This window comes from Cyprinodon tularosa, unplaced genomic scaffold (assembly GCF_016077235.1).
Source record: "Cyprinodon tularosa strain WSP-4 unplaced genomic scaffold, ASM1607723v1 ctg1558, whole genome shotgun sequence".
Lineage (NCBI taxonomy): Eukaryota > Metazoa > Chordata > Actinopteri > Cyprinodontiformes > Cyprinodontidae > Cyprinodon > Cyprinodon tularosa.
This window is the reverse complement of record NW_024038393.1, coordinates 9,621-28,834: the sequence shown is the minus strand read 5'-3', so window position 1 is coordinate 28,834 and position 19,214 is coordinate 9,621. Positions and strand designations below refer to the sequence as shown.

The following is a 19,214-nucleotide window of genomic DNA, read 5'->3' as shown; positions in this document are numbered from 1 at the left end:
TCAAAGCATGAACAGTTTGAACATAATTTTAATTTATATTCTAGTTATCAACTGGACAGTCATTCCCTTGAATTAGAAATGAACACATAAATAATACTATAAAAAAAGCAAAGGTCATTACAAAATACAGTTTGAGCTTTACTTCTTTTCATTCTTGGCAGCTTTGGTTGAGGCTTCATGGAAGATGGCTTCATTTAAGGTCACTTCCAGCAGATCACTATGTTAGGGTCGTTTTCCAAACGTTCATCCAGCTCCTGGTAAGTAATTCCTGTAAAATCAGCACAATTGAGGCAAACCCGTTTTACTCCAGCAAAGTTTGAGCTAAGATTGGCTGCTCAACGTCACATTTCTTAACAATTTATCACAAAAACACAAACCCGCATTTGTTTTTTATGCTGAAGTGCTAATGAAAACTTTAGAGTTGATTAGAACCGTTGCCTACTTTACTCCAAGTCACTTCAAAACACTTAACTACTCTGAGTTTAAGGCAACAAACTGATGATGGGTCATTTTTTCGTTTAAAATTTGCTGCTTTAGAATGGAAAACAGGGTTAGTTTTACGCCAGATGTAATAGACGCACAACTTAAAAAGGCCCTGCTATTGTCTTTAAGTCTGCATTTCATTTTTACAAACGGTTTAGCAGTCATAAAGATTTTTTTAGGGCAGATTTAAAATGAAAAAATATTTTATTCAGATTGGCTTCAATACTTTGGACTTCTCCCCGATTAACATATTTTGGTTATCCTGTAGGTAAGTCAAGAGTTGCTCTCTTGGAGTAACTTTGGTTGATAAACTACCTCTGAGAGGATTTAGATATAAAGGCTACCAAAACTTTCCAAATCTTATGAGACTGATAGATTTAAATGACTACATTTATTTAATAGGTTGATTTTAGTGACTATATGATTTAAGAAGGGGACACAAAGGAGCTAGGTTTGAATGAAGCGCTTTTTTTCTCTCAATAAATAAAATGCTGAATGCTAGATACACTATATTGCCAAAAGTATTTGCTCACCCATCCAAATTATTGGAATCAGGTGTTCCAATCACTTCCATGGCCACAGGTGTATAAATTCAAGCACCTAGGCATGCAGACTGTTTTTACAAACATTTGTGAAAGAATGGGTCGCTCTCAGGAGCTCAGTGAATTCCAGCGTGGAACTGTGATAGGATGCCACCTGTGCAACAAATCCAGTCGTGAAATTTCCTCGCTCCTAAATATTCCACAGTCAACTGTCAGCTGTATTATAAGAAAATGGAAGTGTTTGGGAACGACAGCAACTCAGCCACGAAGTGGTAGGCCACGTAAACTGACGGAGCGGGGTCAGCGGATGCTGACGCGCATAGTGCGAAGAGGTCGCCAACTTTCTGCAGAGTCAATCACTACAGACCTCCAAACTTCATGTGGCCTTCAGATTAGCTCAAGAACAGTGCGCAGAGAGCTTCATGGAATGGGTTTCCATGGTCGAGCAGCTGCATCCAAGCCATACATCACCAAGTGCAATGCAAAGCGTCGGATGCGGTGGTGTAAAGCACGCCGCCACTGGACTCTAGAGCAGTGGAGACGCGTTCTCTGGAGTGACGAATCGCGCTTCTCCATCTGGCAATCTGATGGACGGGTCTGGGTTTGGCGGTTGCCAGGAGAACGGTACTTGTCTGACTGCATTGTGCCAAGTGTAAAGTTTGGTGGAGGGGGGATTATGGTGTGGGGTTGTTTTTCAGGAGCTGGGCTTGGCCCCTTAGTTCCAGTGAAAGGAACTCTGAATGCTTCAGCATACCAAGACATTTTGGACAATTCCATGCTCCCAACTTTGTGGGAACAGTTTGGAGCTGGCCCCTTCCTCTTCCAACATGACTGTGCACCAGTGCACAAAGCAAGGTCCATAAAGACATGGATGACAGAGTCTGGTGTGGATGAACTTGACTGGCCTGCACAGAGTCCTGACCTCAACCCGATAGAACACCTTTGGGATGAATTAGAGCGGAGACTGAGAGCCAGGCCTTCTCGTCCAACATCAGTGTGCGACCTCACAAATGCGCTTCTGGAAGAATGGTCAAAAATTCCCATAAACACACTCCTAAACCTTGTGGACAGCCTTCCCAGAAGAGTTGAAGCTGTTCTAGCTGCAAAGGGTGGACCGACGTCATATTGAACCCTATGGATTAGGAACGGGATGTCACTTAAGCTCATATGTGAGTCAAGGCAGGTGAGCAAATACTTTTGGCAATATAGTGTATTAAAGGTAGTCAGAAGAATTATGAGTACCCGCTCCCTGTTTTATTTAACCCCCTCTGTTGGGTTTCAACAGACCAACACACTTTGGATTACTGTTCGATCTTTAATTAACTTCGATTATATTTCTAGGTTCTTTCCTAACTCTGATGCGCCGTTGATGAACCATGTGCCTATTGGTCATGGAAATATGTAGTCAGTCATATAGTTCTATAAATAGTGTGCTGAAATTTTGCAAGGATTTATTTTTTAAAACAAGGAAGTGTGTAAATGTTCCATGAGACTGAGAAAGAACCAAAAATTGAGTATAGGATGAGTTATTAGGATGATGCTAATGATGACTGATCTGTGCATTTTGAAATAACAAACCCAAAATGCTGCTTATAGAGAGCTTCTGAACGTGCCTGTTTTGCAGCAGATCTCATCGTAACTATGACAACCGGTGTAGAGGCGAGGCAGCCTGCTTCTCTCGTCCCGGACCACCTTCACAGGATACTTCTGAAGCTGTCGAATAAGAGACTTCATCAGCCCGAACTGGATTAGCCTCCTGAGTTTAAAACACAAAGCGAATCAGCAGCCAACTCAACATGTTTTGAGAGCTACTCTGACCGGACATTTCCAGAGAAATTAAGTCATTTCAGGAAGTGAAACGGTGAGCTACGCTGACCTCTCATCGACTCTTTGAAGCTGCTGCGAGTAGCGGGAGCAAAGGTCTCGCACCGTAGTTCCAGGACTGAGACCACAGTAGAGCTGGAACACATCTCTGAGGCTGGCCCGTTTCTGACCTGATGATGAGGCCAAAAATCAATCAACATCTGGAAATGAATCCATTCATTTAATTTAGTAGCTCTCTTCTCCCTTACCGTGCTTGGAGACGTAGCTGAGGCATTCGTCCTGAATGGACTTGTCATCAATGAGGCTCTGAACCTTCGGCGTTGTGCAGTAGACATTGGAGTACTAGAAGAAATAAATAACAGCCAGTGGAGATGACTATAGGTTTCCTAAAAAGATGTTAGCTTTTTTTTTTTTTTACCCCATTTTTCTAATAATTAAGTTTTCCTTTAAATGCTTGGAAAGTGATAACACTTTATGTATACAAAAACATGTTAAATTGTTTCTCAATTTCGCCAAACAAACAACACTACAAACAACAACCCTTTAAATGAATCGAGCAGCGTAGATTTATAGCTATTCCATGATGTTGCTAATGCCTCAGCAAAAGCTTTATCACCTCCACCTGTGGCTCTAAAAACGTTTGGATAATGAGGAGGCGATAGAAATTAAATTGGATTAAACCATTTAAAGCACTAAAGGTCAGTAATACAATATTAAAACAATATTTTAAAAAACGTAGCTTTTAAAAAAAGGACAGATTTAATAAAAAAAAAACCTAATCTGTTAATTAAATTAAAGAGAGCTGCACAGGATTATGCTCCGATTGCATCACACAGAAGTGACATCTGAGAAGTTGGGGAACTAGAAGCACTGAACTAAACCAAAGGTCAACCTGAATTTTGTCAGCATTAGAAAAAAACAAAACAGAAAATGTCCTCCATAAAGATAGAAAGCTTAAGAGACTGTTGGCTTCCTCTTTCCTTTTTATTCAATGTATCAGCTTTTAAATGAAAATTAATAACATCAGAGTTCTTCCAGCCAACGGCTCTAAAATTGGAGGAAACTGTTAGAAATGCTAATTAAACTTAATTCTCCAAAATAATTCCACTTTTTCAATAAAAGGTTAAAAATGATGTTATGATGTGGTGCAGATGTTCCTATATGACCCAGGATGATCAGGATCCTGGCTGCGGCTGGTAGATTTCTGAACACTAATCCCTGAAAGGCTTTGGTTCTGAAACGATGTGGAGGCGAAACAAACTTTCAGAATGAACCGATTATGGATATAAATAATGCAAAGCTTGATAAAGCTTTCCACAAACTTACATTTGTATCTTTTAGAAAATAAAAAAACAACAACAGAGAATTAGAATCTTGAAAACATAGTTTTTCCTCATGTATTTAGAGGCTAATATCCTAGATTTTAAGGCTTGGGTTTATTTCAGGAACATTTTTAGGTTTGTCAATGTGCTGTGAAATCAGTTCCCTACCTGAAATATCGACACCAAGGTCACCACACCATAATACCTGGAAGAAAAAAGTTGATACAAGTCTATCAGTTTTAATTGTTTGTCCTGGGATTATGAAATTTATTCAAAAGCAGCTATATGTTCAAAGAAATTCAACTGTATTCAAAATATGCTATGCTAACTCCTAAGAAGTGCAGTAGCATTGCTGATAAATGTGGACTGTGGGCTTAATAGTGTAAGGTAAGAGGGGCCGTGTTAGAGGAAAGTACTCACAGCAGGTTCTGCACCGCAATACGAACAAGATTCAGCTCAACGTCTGCTTCAGCAGATATTTTCTGAATGTGCCTGAATCCATCGATGTGAGGCAATATCTAAAAGAAACCAGAGGATGAACATAATCATCTGAAGCTCTGTGGCCTCATTTGTTTAAAGAGTCGAGAACTTTATCACGATTTGTGCGAGGACATGGTTTTTATTACTATACAATAACACAGTAAAATCAGTAAAGAGAACCATAAGAGAAGCTCGTTTCCAGGTATGAAAAGGTAAATGAGAAACGCCTCACTTCACCTTTTCCGACAAGATAACAAGCATTACGCGCTAATCTTTTTACCGCTGCTTCTAGGAAAACTAGGATATGTCTTATCATAACATCTGTTGATATTTGCAACCACGCAGTGCTCATCCTGCCTGTTGAGTGGTGAGGTCCCACTGAGATTTAATAAAAAGCTCTTTGCATTCAGTGAAGACAGGCACGTCATATTCCTGGACAGTGGGGGGGTCCCTTCGCTGCTGGATGAGCTTCAACTGGATGGTGTTGGAGTCGTCTGTGGGGAGAAAAGACAAAGCAAAATTAACACGTACAAAATAAAAAATAACCCTTACCAACCAGCAAGAACCCCCAAAACCCCCAAAACAAACATGTTATATTCCACTATCCGTACTTGCTATTGATTTCAATTCATTTGTTTGGTTAAAGCAAGACCCTTTCCCTAAGCCAACAAATTACCAACACATATCTAATCCTAAATTCAGCTCACATCTTAATCCTAAATCTAACCTAAGAAGTAGACTGTTCCCCACACGATACTGTAAGTCCCCACAAAGTAGCATAGTCCTGGGAAACTGGCCCCACAAGAAAACAAATACTGTACTTCAACACACACACCTCCCAGTTATGGGATTTTTCCAAATAATGCTGTTAAGAGACACAAACACAGTTTTCTGAAAAAGTCTGGTAGGCTGAAAGCATTTATTAAACATAAAGTAGAAGAGAAAATCAGGTATGATTTATATTTTTTCCGCCCCAATCAGATCAAAGAAGTGTGCATTAAGAGATTTTTGCACTCTTTACTCCGATATTGTTTAAGCTTTGGCATAAAAAAAAGAAAAAAAAAAAAAGGAAAATCCTCAAAGAGCGGAGGAAAGCTGTGCTGTGCATCTTACTGCAGACGATAGTGAAGCTTCAACTCAAAATGACCCAATGTTTAATAAATGCTTTTGTTTTGATAACAAATACAGGGTAACTCTTAAGAAAGCAAAATGGTTACTGTAAAACGTGTGAACATTTGGCAAAGGTCCATCTTCCAGCATATTAAAAAAACAACAAACACAACCAGGGCAAAAATAAAACAGGTTGTATCAGAGCATATATATGAGTTTGGATTGGGGCCAGTCAAAGGACTGAACTGAATATAGTAGGATTGTTAGCGTCAAAGATCAACTATTATTACTTAACATATTCTTATAATCTGTTTCTCTCTTTTTTTATTTGCGTAAACAAAAATAATCTGTCTCAACAACTTTAAGCTATCTTATTTACCTGCATATTTCTTGTGTATATTGGTTTTCTTACAATTTAGATCTGGCATTAATTTCTCATTATTTCTTGTGTTCATCGGCATGTTTCTGCTTCCCCCTGAAGAACAACTAAGGATGTTTCCGTTTTATCTATTCTACATTCGAACTTTGCATTTTGTTGGTCCTCCACATAAAATCCCAATAAAAAAAGTACAGTTTAAGATGGTAAAGCGAAAAAAAAATGTGGAAAAGTTTAAGGGATATAAACACTTTTGGAAGAAAACGTTATGATATGTTTAGGAAGAAATGCTTATTTAAAATGTAAAACCACATAAGACGCCAGTATGTAGCCTTGAAGCTGTGAATCATTGCTCCATACATAAGAGTTTTAGTAGTAGTAATGATTATAATCATTATAAAGACTTTATAGGCAGGTTATAAAACCACCAATTCCAAGCTGTCATTACCTGGAGTGACTGCTGGGGGAAAAGTACACCCTTTTACTCATATGTTTTATTGTATCAGCACATAATAAAACTTATTAGACCTTATCTGGTTTCTAAAACAAAACAAATACACGACACATTACACCTTATCATTGCTGAACTAAAAGTATATTTGCTGAGGCCCATTTCCTGAAGTTTTCTCCAATGACTTTACATTCTGAATCAAACAGTATCTTGGGGGTTTTATCGTACAACGATGGAGCTATAAAAAAAAAACATAATACATTAACACAGCTCAGCCTAAGGCTGGGTAATATAGTATATTAAAAAAAACTCTAATTTCTTCATAACAAATTTGATGAATTGATTTTTACCCCCCAGGTTTAATAATAGACAATGACGGGAAATACTTTTAAAAAACTAGCTTTAATTTCTCTTCTGAGAGTTGATCTAAACTCAAAGTGCAGCTAAAGTCAAGCTTTGAAACATGCGTATAAAACAAGTTGGCAGGACCTGCAATTGTAAACAACGAAAACATGATATGCAAGATGTTTGCCATGAGTGGTATGGCGCAATGAGCTATTTCATCAGTTTTGACCAGAAATTTAAAACAAAAAAAGTGTCTAACTTTTGTCACTACGAACTACGGAAGCTCAAGGAGTAAACTAGAGTAAAAGAAATCCTGATTTTCCAAAAATTCAACTTCATAGAAAGCTAGTTTGCCAATCAATAAAACTGCTTTACTATAGCTCAGCCTTTAGGCACTGACAACCGTCTTAATGTGTACTATAAATATTTCCAGCCTGTTTCATTATAAAATAAATGTTGGTTGAAAATCCTTTCAAGTCATCAGGAATAAGCCTCAGACAGAATATTCCTGTTTTGGGCGGCATAACGGATTCCTTCTGCTAAGATGTCTCCGAGTAAAGTAACAATAAAATGTTTTTTTTTTATTGATTTTTCTGCACAATTTAAAAAACCAAAACCTGTTTCTTTGTTTACTGTGTAAGACATAAAACAAACAGTAAAACACAAAGTAATACCTATGGGTAACGTGCAGGCTCCTGTGGCATTAAGATCCTCTAACAACGTTGACATAATGGGTAAAAGTTTTTGCTTGCTCTCCTCCTTTGATATAAAGCCACTCTCCAACTGCAACAAAGCAGGGGGCAAGAAAACTATAACAACTTCGAGTCATTTCACTATGAAAGTATGAAGGGCAAAAGATGATTACAGTTCTAACTGCTGGAGCAAATAAATGTATTACTCCTCACCTCCAGAGTCGTGAGGTACCCAGCCAGCTTCTTGACAATGGGCTCTAGAGCACAGGTATTGGTCTGAGCATCACAGACGAAGCCGAGGTTAAAGAGGAGAGCGTTTCGGCTGTACTTTTTATGCTCGATGCATACAGGACAGCCAATTAACTTCTTCTCCATGGCAGTTCTACAAAAACATCAATTGTTCCATTGGAAAAGGAAACAAACCAAAACATTTAGAGAGTAAAAGAAAACGATTTCAGTGAGACAGTGTCTGATGACCTACACTGTTATTAATTTGTTTTGCAGCTCAGGCTTGGTGATGATGTAAACTTGAACTGTATCAAACAGCTCCCGTGAAATGTACTCCTCTGGGACCTGTCGGGACAGAACAGACGAATTAATGTACGGCACAATAGTTCAGTGTTAAATCTCTTCACATTTTAAAACAGTATAAAACTCACACAGGATGGGACAAAATTCATATCAAGGTCTACAGGAATGATTCACTTTGATCCTCATTCCCTTTCATCAAATTTTCAGTCATGTACTTTTGTAAAAATGTACACTGTGCAGGAAATTGGAAATTATTATTATTTTTTTGTTATTGCATGGGAAAAAATGACTCCTGCTTTGAGCATCTTTAGGTATATTACATCACAAGGAGCAGAAAAAAAGGAGATAATTAGCTGACATCTTTAAAAAATAAAAGAAGGTTCTGTCATCAGTTGCAAGGGTATCAACCTTACATGATTTGGCTAGAGTTAAAGTCTAATCACAATAGCTGATGATAAAAATTATCATTTTCAAATTTGAAACATTCCTGTTTCCTGTTTGGCTTTTGTTCCCCCTCAGATCAGTGCTGGGCATAAGCATCAGGATAAATAGGGAACAGAAAAATGGTTTCAGTGCATTATTTCTGCTAGTGACGGCCTAATGGTTAGGGCATAGAGCTTTGAATCCTGAGGTTCTCAGTTTCCGTCTCACTCCGGCTCTCTGAGCAAGACCCTTAACCCCCGATTGCTCCCCGGCCGCCCCAAAATGGCAGCCCACTGCTCCTCAAGGGGATGGGTTAAATGCAGAGGTAAATTTCTCCAATGTGAGATCAATAAAGTTAAATTATTATTATTAATACAGATATGATGATACTTTAATGTCTTTTATTATTACACAATAAGTCACATTTTCTGAAATCTTTACACTGATCTCACATACAACTCATAAAGCCACATAAAACATAAATGATCAACTGTTCATGAAGTTATTCGACTAAAAACGTTTATTTAAGAAGGTAAAACAAAAAACTGGGGACAGTCATCTTATAGTTTGTTATCCCATTAAATGCATTTTTAGTGGAAGCTTAATTGTGGATGGTGAGGAATTGCAATAAAGAGCACATAAAACAGAAAAACTGGTGTTTTGCATTTATCCTAGAGGAAGCCAGAGCGGCAGCCTTTCCTCCTTTTTTTAGATTCAAACTTTGTTTAATAATAAAATGACTGAATCTCCTCATCTGCATGTTATTCAGCTGTAAACAGGCCTGGTAACGAATCACTTATTTGATTCAGGTGTGTTGGAGAAATTATGCATTTTAAAGTTGTGGGATCTTAGCGCTTCATGTCTGTCACCTCTGGGCAAGTAGCTTTAACAGCATTGCTGGCTTACCTGGTATGTTATTTTTGGCCCAAGAGTGGGATGAAACTCACTGAAGAATATGCACTCTATTCGAGTGGCCATGACGAAAGTTGTTTTTGCTCCTTTCTAGATAAATTAAAATCATTACTAGATCCTCCCCCCCACCCCCCGTTTGTTATGCTAGCTAGCTATCGCTTAAAAAGAGCAAATCGGGATGTCTACAAATGATTACAAAAGTTCAAATGTTTTTACGATGTTTAAATATAAAAATACTATTCGAGAGGGTTTAATAGAATGTGTCATTGAAGAACGCTGCAGATTTTGAGGCACATCGTCCAAACTGACCAGCTCGAGTTGCAACAATACTGATGCGTTCACATACCATCACGGAATTTACTGATACACACGCTCTAACCTAGGAAATGAGAGCACGTGAGCTCTAAACATTTGTGACATTACAACTACACATTTTGTGCGTTGAATATTATACTATTTATTATTCAAACGTTTTTATATATTTTTACCACAGGTCAGTCACGCGGTAGGGTTAAAACGTCACAAATAAGATACGTAATTCTAAGTTAACGAGGGATTTTTTCATAAAATTACACCTAAAAGTCGTAATATATGAGTCTGGATACAATTTGAAATGTCTGCCCGCTATTTGACACCTAAATATAACAAAGCAATTCATTAAAGGACCGATTTACCACATTCCTTAAAGGAGACACTGTTCTAAGGAGGCAGAGCGCATGCGCAGGATGCGTAGCTAGTAGAAGCGTGTTGCGTCATAGAGACGCAGATGTTCGACGTCATACGTAGGAACAGTAGCGCGTCCTGTCCACATGTAAATATTTCATTTAATGTTGCGAATAGAGTTTAAAACATCCCCTTTAGAGTTAAAATTGGTACATGAAATATCGCTTTAAGGGAGGAAGCTATAAAATATTGACTCGTAGGGGTTTCTCTGTATCAACGGTCTATAGACGGTCTATTTAGGCATGTGGTGGAGAAGAACCCTCAGCAGAAGCTGCAGATGGTGTTTGGGATGCAGGCACAGTGGGGCAAAGGTAATGATGAGTTGTTTGCTGTATAAACTGCTCAGCAGAACATACTGAGAAAGCAGTGGAACCCAAATAAGAAGTCGTGTCAGCATTGTTGACAGTCGGTCTGAATGAGTCTAAAATAAGACGCAAAACAAATACGTACTTTTTATAGATTCAGCAGCTAAGCAACTCAGGCAGAAAATTATATAAACAATCAACTTTTTTTTAAATTATTATTATTAACCTTTGTTAATGTGCAGTTCGTGCCTTTCTTAGTTTAAAAAGACCAATTTTTTGCAGAAAAAGAACATTCCCAGCAGTAGTAAGCAATAACCATATAATAACTTACATTAGACAGCTCTTAAAAGTCCGAATAGTTGGACATGGGATATAATTTATATCTGTTGTAACAATAATGGAGAATTAGAGTAGAATAAGGTAAAGATAAAGGAATTAAAGAAAAAACATTTCAAAAATATTAGAAAACAATCATTTCTTATGAGGGATAAATAAGGTACCTCCACATTAATAATAATCCCACCTAAAATGGCTACAATAACACACACCCACACACACACACACACACACATATATATATATATATATATATACACATACATATATAGTAACAATGTTTTAATGACTTAAACTTGACGTTATATATGTATAAAATATCAAAATATATGTTTAATAATAAATCAAATTAAGCTATTTTTGTTATATACAGTCATCAGATTATAAGCACTTTCAGATTAAGCAGAACAGCTCTTCAGTTAACAAAACAATATTCTGTTGCGCACCTGAGCATCGCCCTAAACAAACAATGTCTTCCATGAAATATTGCTGCAGTAATGTGGGATTGCTTTTTACCAAGAGCAGTGAAGCTGGGAAGTTGGTAGGACTATTAATGGAGTGAAGTACAGGTGACTTCAGGAAGAACATTGTTATATCATGGGGTGAGCGGGTCAGAAATGCAGCCAAAGCTACAGAAGGTTTCAGATATAAGCCTGTTTAATTGTTTTAAAGAATCAGTTGAAGTAAAGACATAAACTAAAGCAAGAATCCGTCAGGAGTTAAAATAGATTTTTTTTTTCTGTAAATAAATTCACATGTATTCACATGCTGTCATATGTGGACATATATACTGTATATCTCTCCTGCAGATTTTTCTTCGTCTTGCACCTTCTTCTCCTCCTTTGACTATTTGAGCTGATGTAACAAGTACATTTCTCCACTGTGAGATCAATAAAGACAATCAATCAATTCTGTTTGTCTAACACATAAAATTCCACTAACAAACGTTGTTGTGTCACGAAAAAGGAGGTCAAATTTAGGGCGCATGAATAATTTTCTGACACTCTGTAACTTGATTTTTGAATTTTTACTTAAAGAAAGAACAACAGAAGTGAAAAAAGGCAATAAACTGAAGGTATCCCCTTCTGATAAATAGTCAGATGACTCTTTGGTCATCAGTTGCATCAGAGATTGATAAAAAGCTGAGTACAGAGAACTTTGTTGCATGGTGTGGAAACAATCATTTCATCTTTTATGTGAACATAACAAGTTGATGATTGCGGGTTTCATGAGAAGCGTTAACAGGTCAAACGGGGATGTGAAGATTTTTAAGGTCAACTATCTCATTTTTTTATCTGAGGAGACTGGGGACCCAAAGAGGAAAGAGTTGATACAAAAAGGAGCAGCATGTTCTTTCTAATCAAGCTTAGGTCCTTCAGTGTTTTCAGCAAGATGCTACATCTATCTATCATCTGTTTGGGTCACAACATCTGAGCTAATATAGAGCACTACAGATCATTGTGCAAAGAAAGATTCTGCATAAAATAAACATTCATAAATAAACAGTCAACAAACAGTCATTTCTAAAGATATTCTTTATTAGCCTGTCATATAACAACAGTGACTTCAGTTGGGCTTATTTAGAACCACAGTAGCACTGACTGCTACAGAAGTCCTCATCTTCTCTGACAACTCTTTGAAAAAAAACCTGTATGAGTTATCACATTATTAAATGTCCCTTTGGGATTATTAAAGTATATTTGTACGTTATTTGGTTTTAAATTCAGAACATGGCAAAAATACATTTTCAGCTTCATCTAAATCAAAAAAATAAATAACTTCTGACCATGTTTAAGTCATTTTATTTTATTTTCTCCAGCTTGCTGTTAAAATCTTAACATATTTTCCTAAAGCTAATTCTTTTAAAATTTTATGCATATACAACAAAAATGTTCATAAATTAAGAAGATGGAAAATGTTGTTAGATGTTTTGCAGACATTTATTATCAAAACCTGTTTTAGAGGATTTGGAGCTTCCATGACCGAGCCTTACGCAGCGCTCCGGCCGTACCCGCAGGCCGGATCACAGCACTTCAGGCTTTGGACATCTGGAAGAGGCACTTTGAAGAGGAAGGTGTAACAGAAGCCGAACAGTCAAGCCAGTATATCATCGCTCATTTGCTTGGAGCAAAAACAGTGCGTCACAGACCGCAGAAGTCATTCTTTTATCTCATATTCAATCTTTGCAAAAAGCTGTCTTCGAACCGATTCGCTCTTTTCCTGATCTATATCCAGATAGAAAGTGTCGAGCGGCAGAGGTTAACAGAGTTCCTTAGCAAAGAGAAAATGGAAGAGGTGTGGCAGCTCTGCAGCAGACGTCTGTCTAGGTGAGTATGTCTGTGTCTTAAAATCATATTTAATAGTTGTGTTTTTTTTTGTAGAAACCATTATACACTTATGTGCAGAATGCCGGTGCAGTATATCATTGAGGAGTGGGACTTCAGAGACCTAACGCTGAAGATGAGGCCTCCTGTTTTTATTCCTAGGCCTGAAACTGAGGTAATATTACTGATATGTGTATCATCAATATAGCTATGGAAATTCTAGCTATGTTTCCTTATAACACAACCAAACTGTAGCATTTAAAAAAAAGAAACAAATGTGGGGAATAATTGCCTTGTGAGATATTTTAAAGCAAAACGTATCATTTGGGGGGGAAAAAAGAAGTCTCATATTCACACATGAATTTCTATTGATGTGATAGAAGTTCAAGCACTGCCCAATTCCTGAAAATGAAGTCAGCTTCATGTCGTCTGTTCTTCCTTTGGAACAGGAGCTGGTTGAACTAGTGCTCACCGATCTAAAGAGCCGTTCTGCAGACACAGAGACACGGCAAACATGCTTGGAGGTTGGTTGCGGTTCTGGTGCCATTTCTCTCAGTCTGCTGAAGAGTCTGCCTCAGGTGAGCTTTGTGGTTACAATAAGAAATGTCTTTTGTTCCTCACGTTCCCTCCCATCGTGCATCGGATTGCATGTCATTCCTAGAGGCTGCTCGCTGCACACCGAAGAAAATAAAAAGTTATCTAGGGACTTTTTTTTTCAGGAAACATAGGAACAGAAATTATGAATCATTAGGAAATCCCTCTTATAGAGAGAAAGGCTGTTTGTTTCTGGGTTTTCATACTGCTTTCTCTCAGGTGCAGCAGTGGAAACATTTCCATCGGTCTACATGGCCTAAATAAAGCAAGTCAAAGGCCAGAGATTTACATATTTCTAGCAATGTCAAGGACATTTCCCTGATTTTCATTTGTCGTCTCAGTGTGACTTTATAATGTAGCTGGCATGCATGGAAAGTTTCCTTGAACACTGTCCTGGCATATTAAATGTTCTATCAGTAAACTGGCACTTGTAACTAAATATTCAGATCACAGCTCGGGGTTAAAAGTGCAACATTTGGTGCTGCCTCTCCTGCATGTTACCACTGAATCAAAAACATGTTCTACCTCTATGGTTTATGTGCTTAGGTGCATTTACAACAACCTTATTTAAAAACAGGAACTAAATACAGATCTATTAAATAATTAAGACCCTGATAGGCTGTTTTGGTAACACTACAAAAAAAGTGCATATTTGACAAAAAAAACTGAAGTGAAGAATTAGAGGAGTTCCTGTAAAAAGAAATGTAATATGTTAAAAAGATAATCTGTGAGGTATGTAGCTGTACTATACAATGTGGTAATGTATTTAAAGCAGACCTCTTAGAAATTCTACAGGAAAATGTTCATATTTAGAGCAGTCCTGTCTAATAAAACAAACAGGAAAGATAATTATTGCATAAAATATTTATAAAGCAGGAACAGCAAGTTTTTTTTTGTTTTACTAGAAAGAGAACAACAACAATCATAGACTGTTTTCATTGCTGCAGCCACACCAACATAGAGCTCTGATCAGCTGTTTTCCTTTGTTCTCAGTCATGTACAGGGTAACAAGCACTGCTAACTCTGAAGCTCGATTATAGAAAAAAAAAAACAGCTGTATAAACTTCAAGGCCAGATTATTCTAGCCTTATCATAAAATACTAATATACCACTGTATAAAAAGGCTTCCATAAGCAACAATAGAGTTTAATCATCATAACCAGAGAAAATAATCATTTTTAATGTTTTTACTTTAGTATAGTATCTAGACCAGGCATCCCCAAAGTCGGTCCTCGAGGGCCGCTGTCCTGCAAAAGCCTGTTAATCAATTATCAATGTAAATCAGCTGTGCTGGAGCAGAGAAACCTCTAAAACCTGCAGGACGGTGGCCCTCGAGGACTGACTTTGGGGATGCCTGATCTAGACTAACACAGACACATGTGACTGTTATTGCAGCTAGCTCCTGTTAATGTAAGCTTATTCCTACCACATTAATTCTATACAAACACCCAGTGCTAATTATAAAGACACGTTGGATTAGTTTGTTGACCTAAACACATTCAATCTACCCATTTGTAAGTGGAAGAGTGATAAATGAGTTCAGCAGTGCTGAGACTCTCGAAGGACAGGTTAGGATGCCGGATTATTCTTCCTCACATTCCACCTCCTTGTTAAAACCTGTCGGATTAGTTGGGTGTGTTTTTGTGGTGCAAAGGTAAAAGCTCATGTCTGCTTTTCCCTTGAGCTGTGACTGCACACAGTATAATAGCTCACATCTCTCCTGCTCCCTTTTCTCTGATTTGTTCAGCTTTTAACAAACTAACCCCAGCTTCTGCACTTTTCAGGGACTTTCATGAGTAAATCAAATGTCTTATTTCATCAGGTGTATCCATAAGTTCTACAATGATGGAAAATATAGATGCATGTTTGTAGAATGAAAAAAAATCTGTGTATCTCTTTATATTATATGGAGGGGAAAAAGACGTTTTTCTTTTGTATTTTGTAAAAGAAATTGGGTTCTTGGAGAGTAGTATAGAGAAAGGGGCTTATGAGGAACCCTTCCTGGAAACAGAATGTTTTTTAACACTGTGTTTTTTTCTCCTTCACTAGCTCGAAGCCTTTGCTTTGGATCGAAGCCAGGATGCGGTTGATTTAAGCCGAGAGAATGCGTTGAGGTAATTTCGCCATAGCACACAGAAAGCATACTGTGACTCTCCAAGTGCTCTGAGTTTACTCTTTCTATGTTTTTTTTTTGTTTTGTTTTATTCTTATGTTATAAGCATCATTTGCTCAGAATAGTTTCTTGTTTAGGTTGGGACTTCAAGACAGACTGAGGGTCTATCATATGGATGTAATAAAAGGTAAAAAAAATAAAAAACTGCAGTTTTTTTCTATATAACCTCAGTTATAAGTTTTGCTTTGTTTTTTTCCAAGACGCAGAAAGGATCCTTGGTCTGTTTAGCTCCGTTTCAGCTTTGGTCAGTAACCCACCGTACCTGTTTTCAGAGGATATGGCATCGCTGGAGCCGGAAATCTTTAGGTGATGAAAAACCTGCAAATAATTAATTACAAGCAGGAGTTTATGATTGCCAGGGGAGTGGCGGCCTAGTGGTTAGGGCATAGAGCTTGGAATCTAGTGTTTCTGATTACAAGCCCCGATTTCTCCATTGATGTGAGATCAATGAAGTTAAATTATTTTTAGCATTGGTGGATCAGTGGTAGAATTCTCGCTCCTCGATTCTTGGCCAGTGCAGCATAGAGGTTGCATCTTAATGGGCGGGACAGCATAGTGGTTAAGGCATAGAGCTTGGAATCCTGAGGTTCTGATTTCGTGCCCCACTCCCACAGACTGCCACTCTGTCTCTCTGAGCACGACCCTTAACCCCACACTGCTCCCCGAGCACCTCACAATGGCAGCCTCAAGGAGATGGGTTAAATGCAGAGAGTTCTTTTCGTTGCTCTGTATTTGTGACAGTGTAATAACAGTAAATACAATTAAAAAACGCTGGAGTCTGCAAATGTTTAATTCAAGCTCCCTACAGGTTCAATCTACTTTTAGGAAGCTTTCACTGTTTATGTCTTAGAAAAGACATAACTGCTATCTGAATTCATGCAGACTTATAAGAACCAGTACAGTTGAGTTCAAATGGAGCGCGGAGCCTGAATAACCAACTAATTACTTTATAAATAGCATTTTATGGAGTGCATTTATATGCTAGTGAAGATGTCAACACATCAGATTTATTCCTACAACTGTTTTTTTTAACTAGGAGCCAAAACCATGCTGACTGCAACTGTTGAGAGGGCAGTTTTATTCTTTATAATTTATTAGCAGATTACCTTCTAGCGTGAAAAACAAACTCTCAAAAAGGATGAAATTAGCCTTTTTATTTTCACTGTCTGGATGAGTTTGTGAAATATAAAATTACTAAAAAATATTTGAGTTGGCAGACATATTTTTAGAAGATAAAGACAATGTGCATTTCTAAAAACAAAGTAGATGTTAGATTGATAGAATTTTAGTTTGAACTTTGATTTGCCACATTGGACCTTAAGTTGAAGAATGCATCTTATCAGTGTTTTGAGTTTCCAATTCACCATGTGCAAATACAAACAGCCATTTTACAGCATTTTGAAGTGCTTGACAGTTATAACGGTTTTAATTTGGGCCTTAATTTAATAACTTGTCCTTGATCTAATGTCAAACTGCAAATAATTGAAACCGAGCTGCTTTCTTTTTTCTTTTTAGCTTTTTACAAACCTGATGAAAAAAACTGGATCATAACATCTGACTTGAGAGACCAACTATTTTACATCTTGAATTGTTTGCAGGGTTGCGGAGACCTTTTTTTTTTAGAAATCTTTTTTTTTTCCCCTTACCATTCTTTATAAAGGCTAGGTTTGCAGAGAGCATAGCTTCTAAAGGCTGCGCTGGATTTTATCAAGGGTTGCAAAAGCACAGCACTGTTAGGATCGTTCTCGTATTTGTACCACTTTGCAGTACGCACCGTTTTTAGTTGGTTTACACAATAAAATCCAGATGAAGTTATTTATTGTTAATTATTAAGTTTGTTTGGGTAAGGCATTAAAATGTCCAATTATTCTACTGAATTAGTCCAGATGGCTAAAAAAAAACAATGAGGTGGTCCTTTACAAAGACCCGTCCACATTTTATACTGTGTAAAATGTTACAGCTCATATATAAAAAAACTGGATTGTTGTTTTTTTTTTAAGATAAGCAAACTGCAAATAAATAAATAAATAAATGGAAATACTGATATTTCAATTTTGCTAGACTGAACAGAGTTAAACCCAAAGCCATTTTTACCCTGGGCAGATTTAAATTCACCAAAGAGGTTTGTCACTGATAGAACATTAGAAAGCTGTGTTTTTTTGTTTTTTTAATCTTGTTTCAATGGATCAAACCGTTCATCCTCTGGTATTTTGACAATTTGTTTTGGAGAATGAGCTCCAAGTGTTAAAAGGTTAGAAGGTCTCCTTGACATCAATCCCTCCCCAGCTTCTTTATGAGATAAAGGTCATCGTTCTGATTCACTCCAAAATATTAATACTACCATTTGATAATATAAGATTGCTTTTAATTTCTATCTGCCAGGGGTTTCAATAAAGGCTGTGCCAAAGAAAAATGTTTTAGATTTAGTTTTTTGTGGTATTGCACTCAATATTTTTTATTTTATTGCACTCTGAGGTTGGATTCAATGTTTTTAAAGATTATAATTTTGATTTATTCTAATTTGCAGGTTTGAGGACCATGCTGCTTTAGATGGGGGTGAAAATGGACTAACTGTGATCAGACAGATCCTAACTCTGGCCTCAGACCTTCTGTTGAACAGTGGGTAAGGCAGCCTACTGTGACTCCACACACACACACCTGGGTTTAATTCCTAATGGCACCTTGACGCAGACACAGCCCTCTGTGAAAAACACACGTATCATGTTGCATATTTAACAAGCTTTTCTGCAAGGCTTCCCTTGAATACAGTTCCAGCCCATATGCCACCTCATCTCAAGGTTAATTGTTGTGCTAATTTTGAGCCTTTGTCATGTCCTTCTTCCCTGGATAAACAACAGGCGTGTTTACCTGGAGGTGGACCCCAGACACCCCCCGCTGATTCAGCGTTGGGTGGAGGAGAACGTGGAGGGGCTGCAGTACGTGGAAACACAAAACGACATCAGCGGCAGGTCTGTGCTGAAAACCTCTTATTCAATCTGTTTTAGTGAAGACGAAAGCACCCACAGCACGTTGTGTTATCTATTTCTTTGTATCTGGTTTGTTTTGGCTCCTCAGGCCGAGATTCTGCATCCTCCAGAAAGCAGTCACATAAGGACCTTGAGGTGGATCAGGATTGAGAAACCCAGATCCTATTACGCTGGCTTTAGCTCAGGTCGCCCCGGCTCGCCTCCCCCCACCTGATCCCACCTTCCTTAAAAAAAATAAAAAAAATAACAGAACATTTTGCACAAATAGTTTCCATATCAGT

At 37.7% G+C, this 19,214-nt stretch overlaps 2 protein-coding genes across 2 annotated transcripts; one reads left to right on the top strand and one right to left on the bottom strand.

Moving 5' to 3' along the window:
* Nucleotides 1-10: 10 nt before the first annotated feature.
* nprl2 (NPR2 like, GATOR1 complex subunit) lies at nucleotides 11-10,122 on the bottom strand. The gene is made up of 11 exons (XM_038280053.1): nucleotides 9,486-10,122; nucleotides 8,107-8,198; nucleotides 7,839-8,007; nucleotides 7,608-7,716; nucleotides 5,009-5,145; nucleotides 4,592-4,689; nucleotides 4,340-4,376; nucleotides 3,098-3,191; nucleotides 2,902-3,019; nucleotides 2,639-2,781; nucleotides 11-268 (listed from the first exon to the last, which is right to left on the bottom strand). The coding sequence occupies exons 1-11, from the start codon at nucleotides 9,555-9,557 to the stop codon at nucleotides 201-203; spliced, it is 1,137 nt and encodes a 378-aa protein (XP_038135981.1). The 5' UTR covers nucleotides 9,558-10,122; the 3' UTR covers nucleotides 11-200.
* A 124-nt stretch (nucleotides 10,123-10,246) lies between these two features.
* Nucleotides 10,247-19,177, top strand: hemk1 (HemK methyltransferase family member 1). The gene is given in 12 exon segments (XM_038280054.1): nucleotides 10,247-10,525; nucleotides 12,818-12,991; nucleotides 13,091-13,182; nucleotides 13,261-13,354; nucleotides 13,629-13,757; nucleotides 15,823-15,887; nucleotides 16,024-16,073; nucleotides 16,147-16,252; nucleotides 18,474-18,569; nucleotides 18,805-18,915; nucleotides 19,022-19,045; nucleotides 19,047-19,177. Coding segments are annotated over 12 exon segments (1,047 nt in total). The 5' UTR covers nucleotides 10,247-10,456; the 3' UTR covers nucleotides 19,084-19,177.
* The last annotated feature ends 37 nt before the right edge of the window (nucleotides 19,178-19,214 follow it).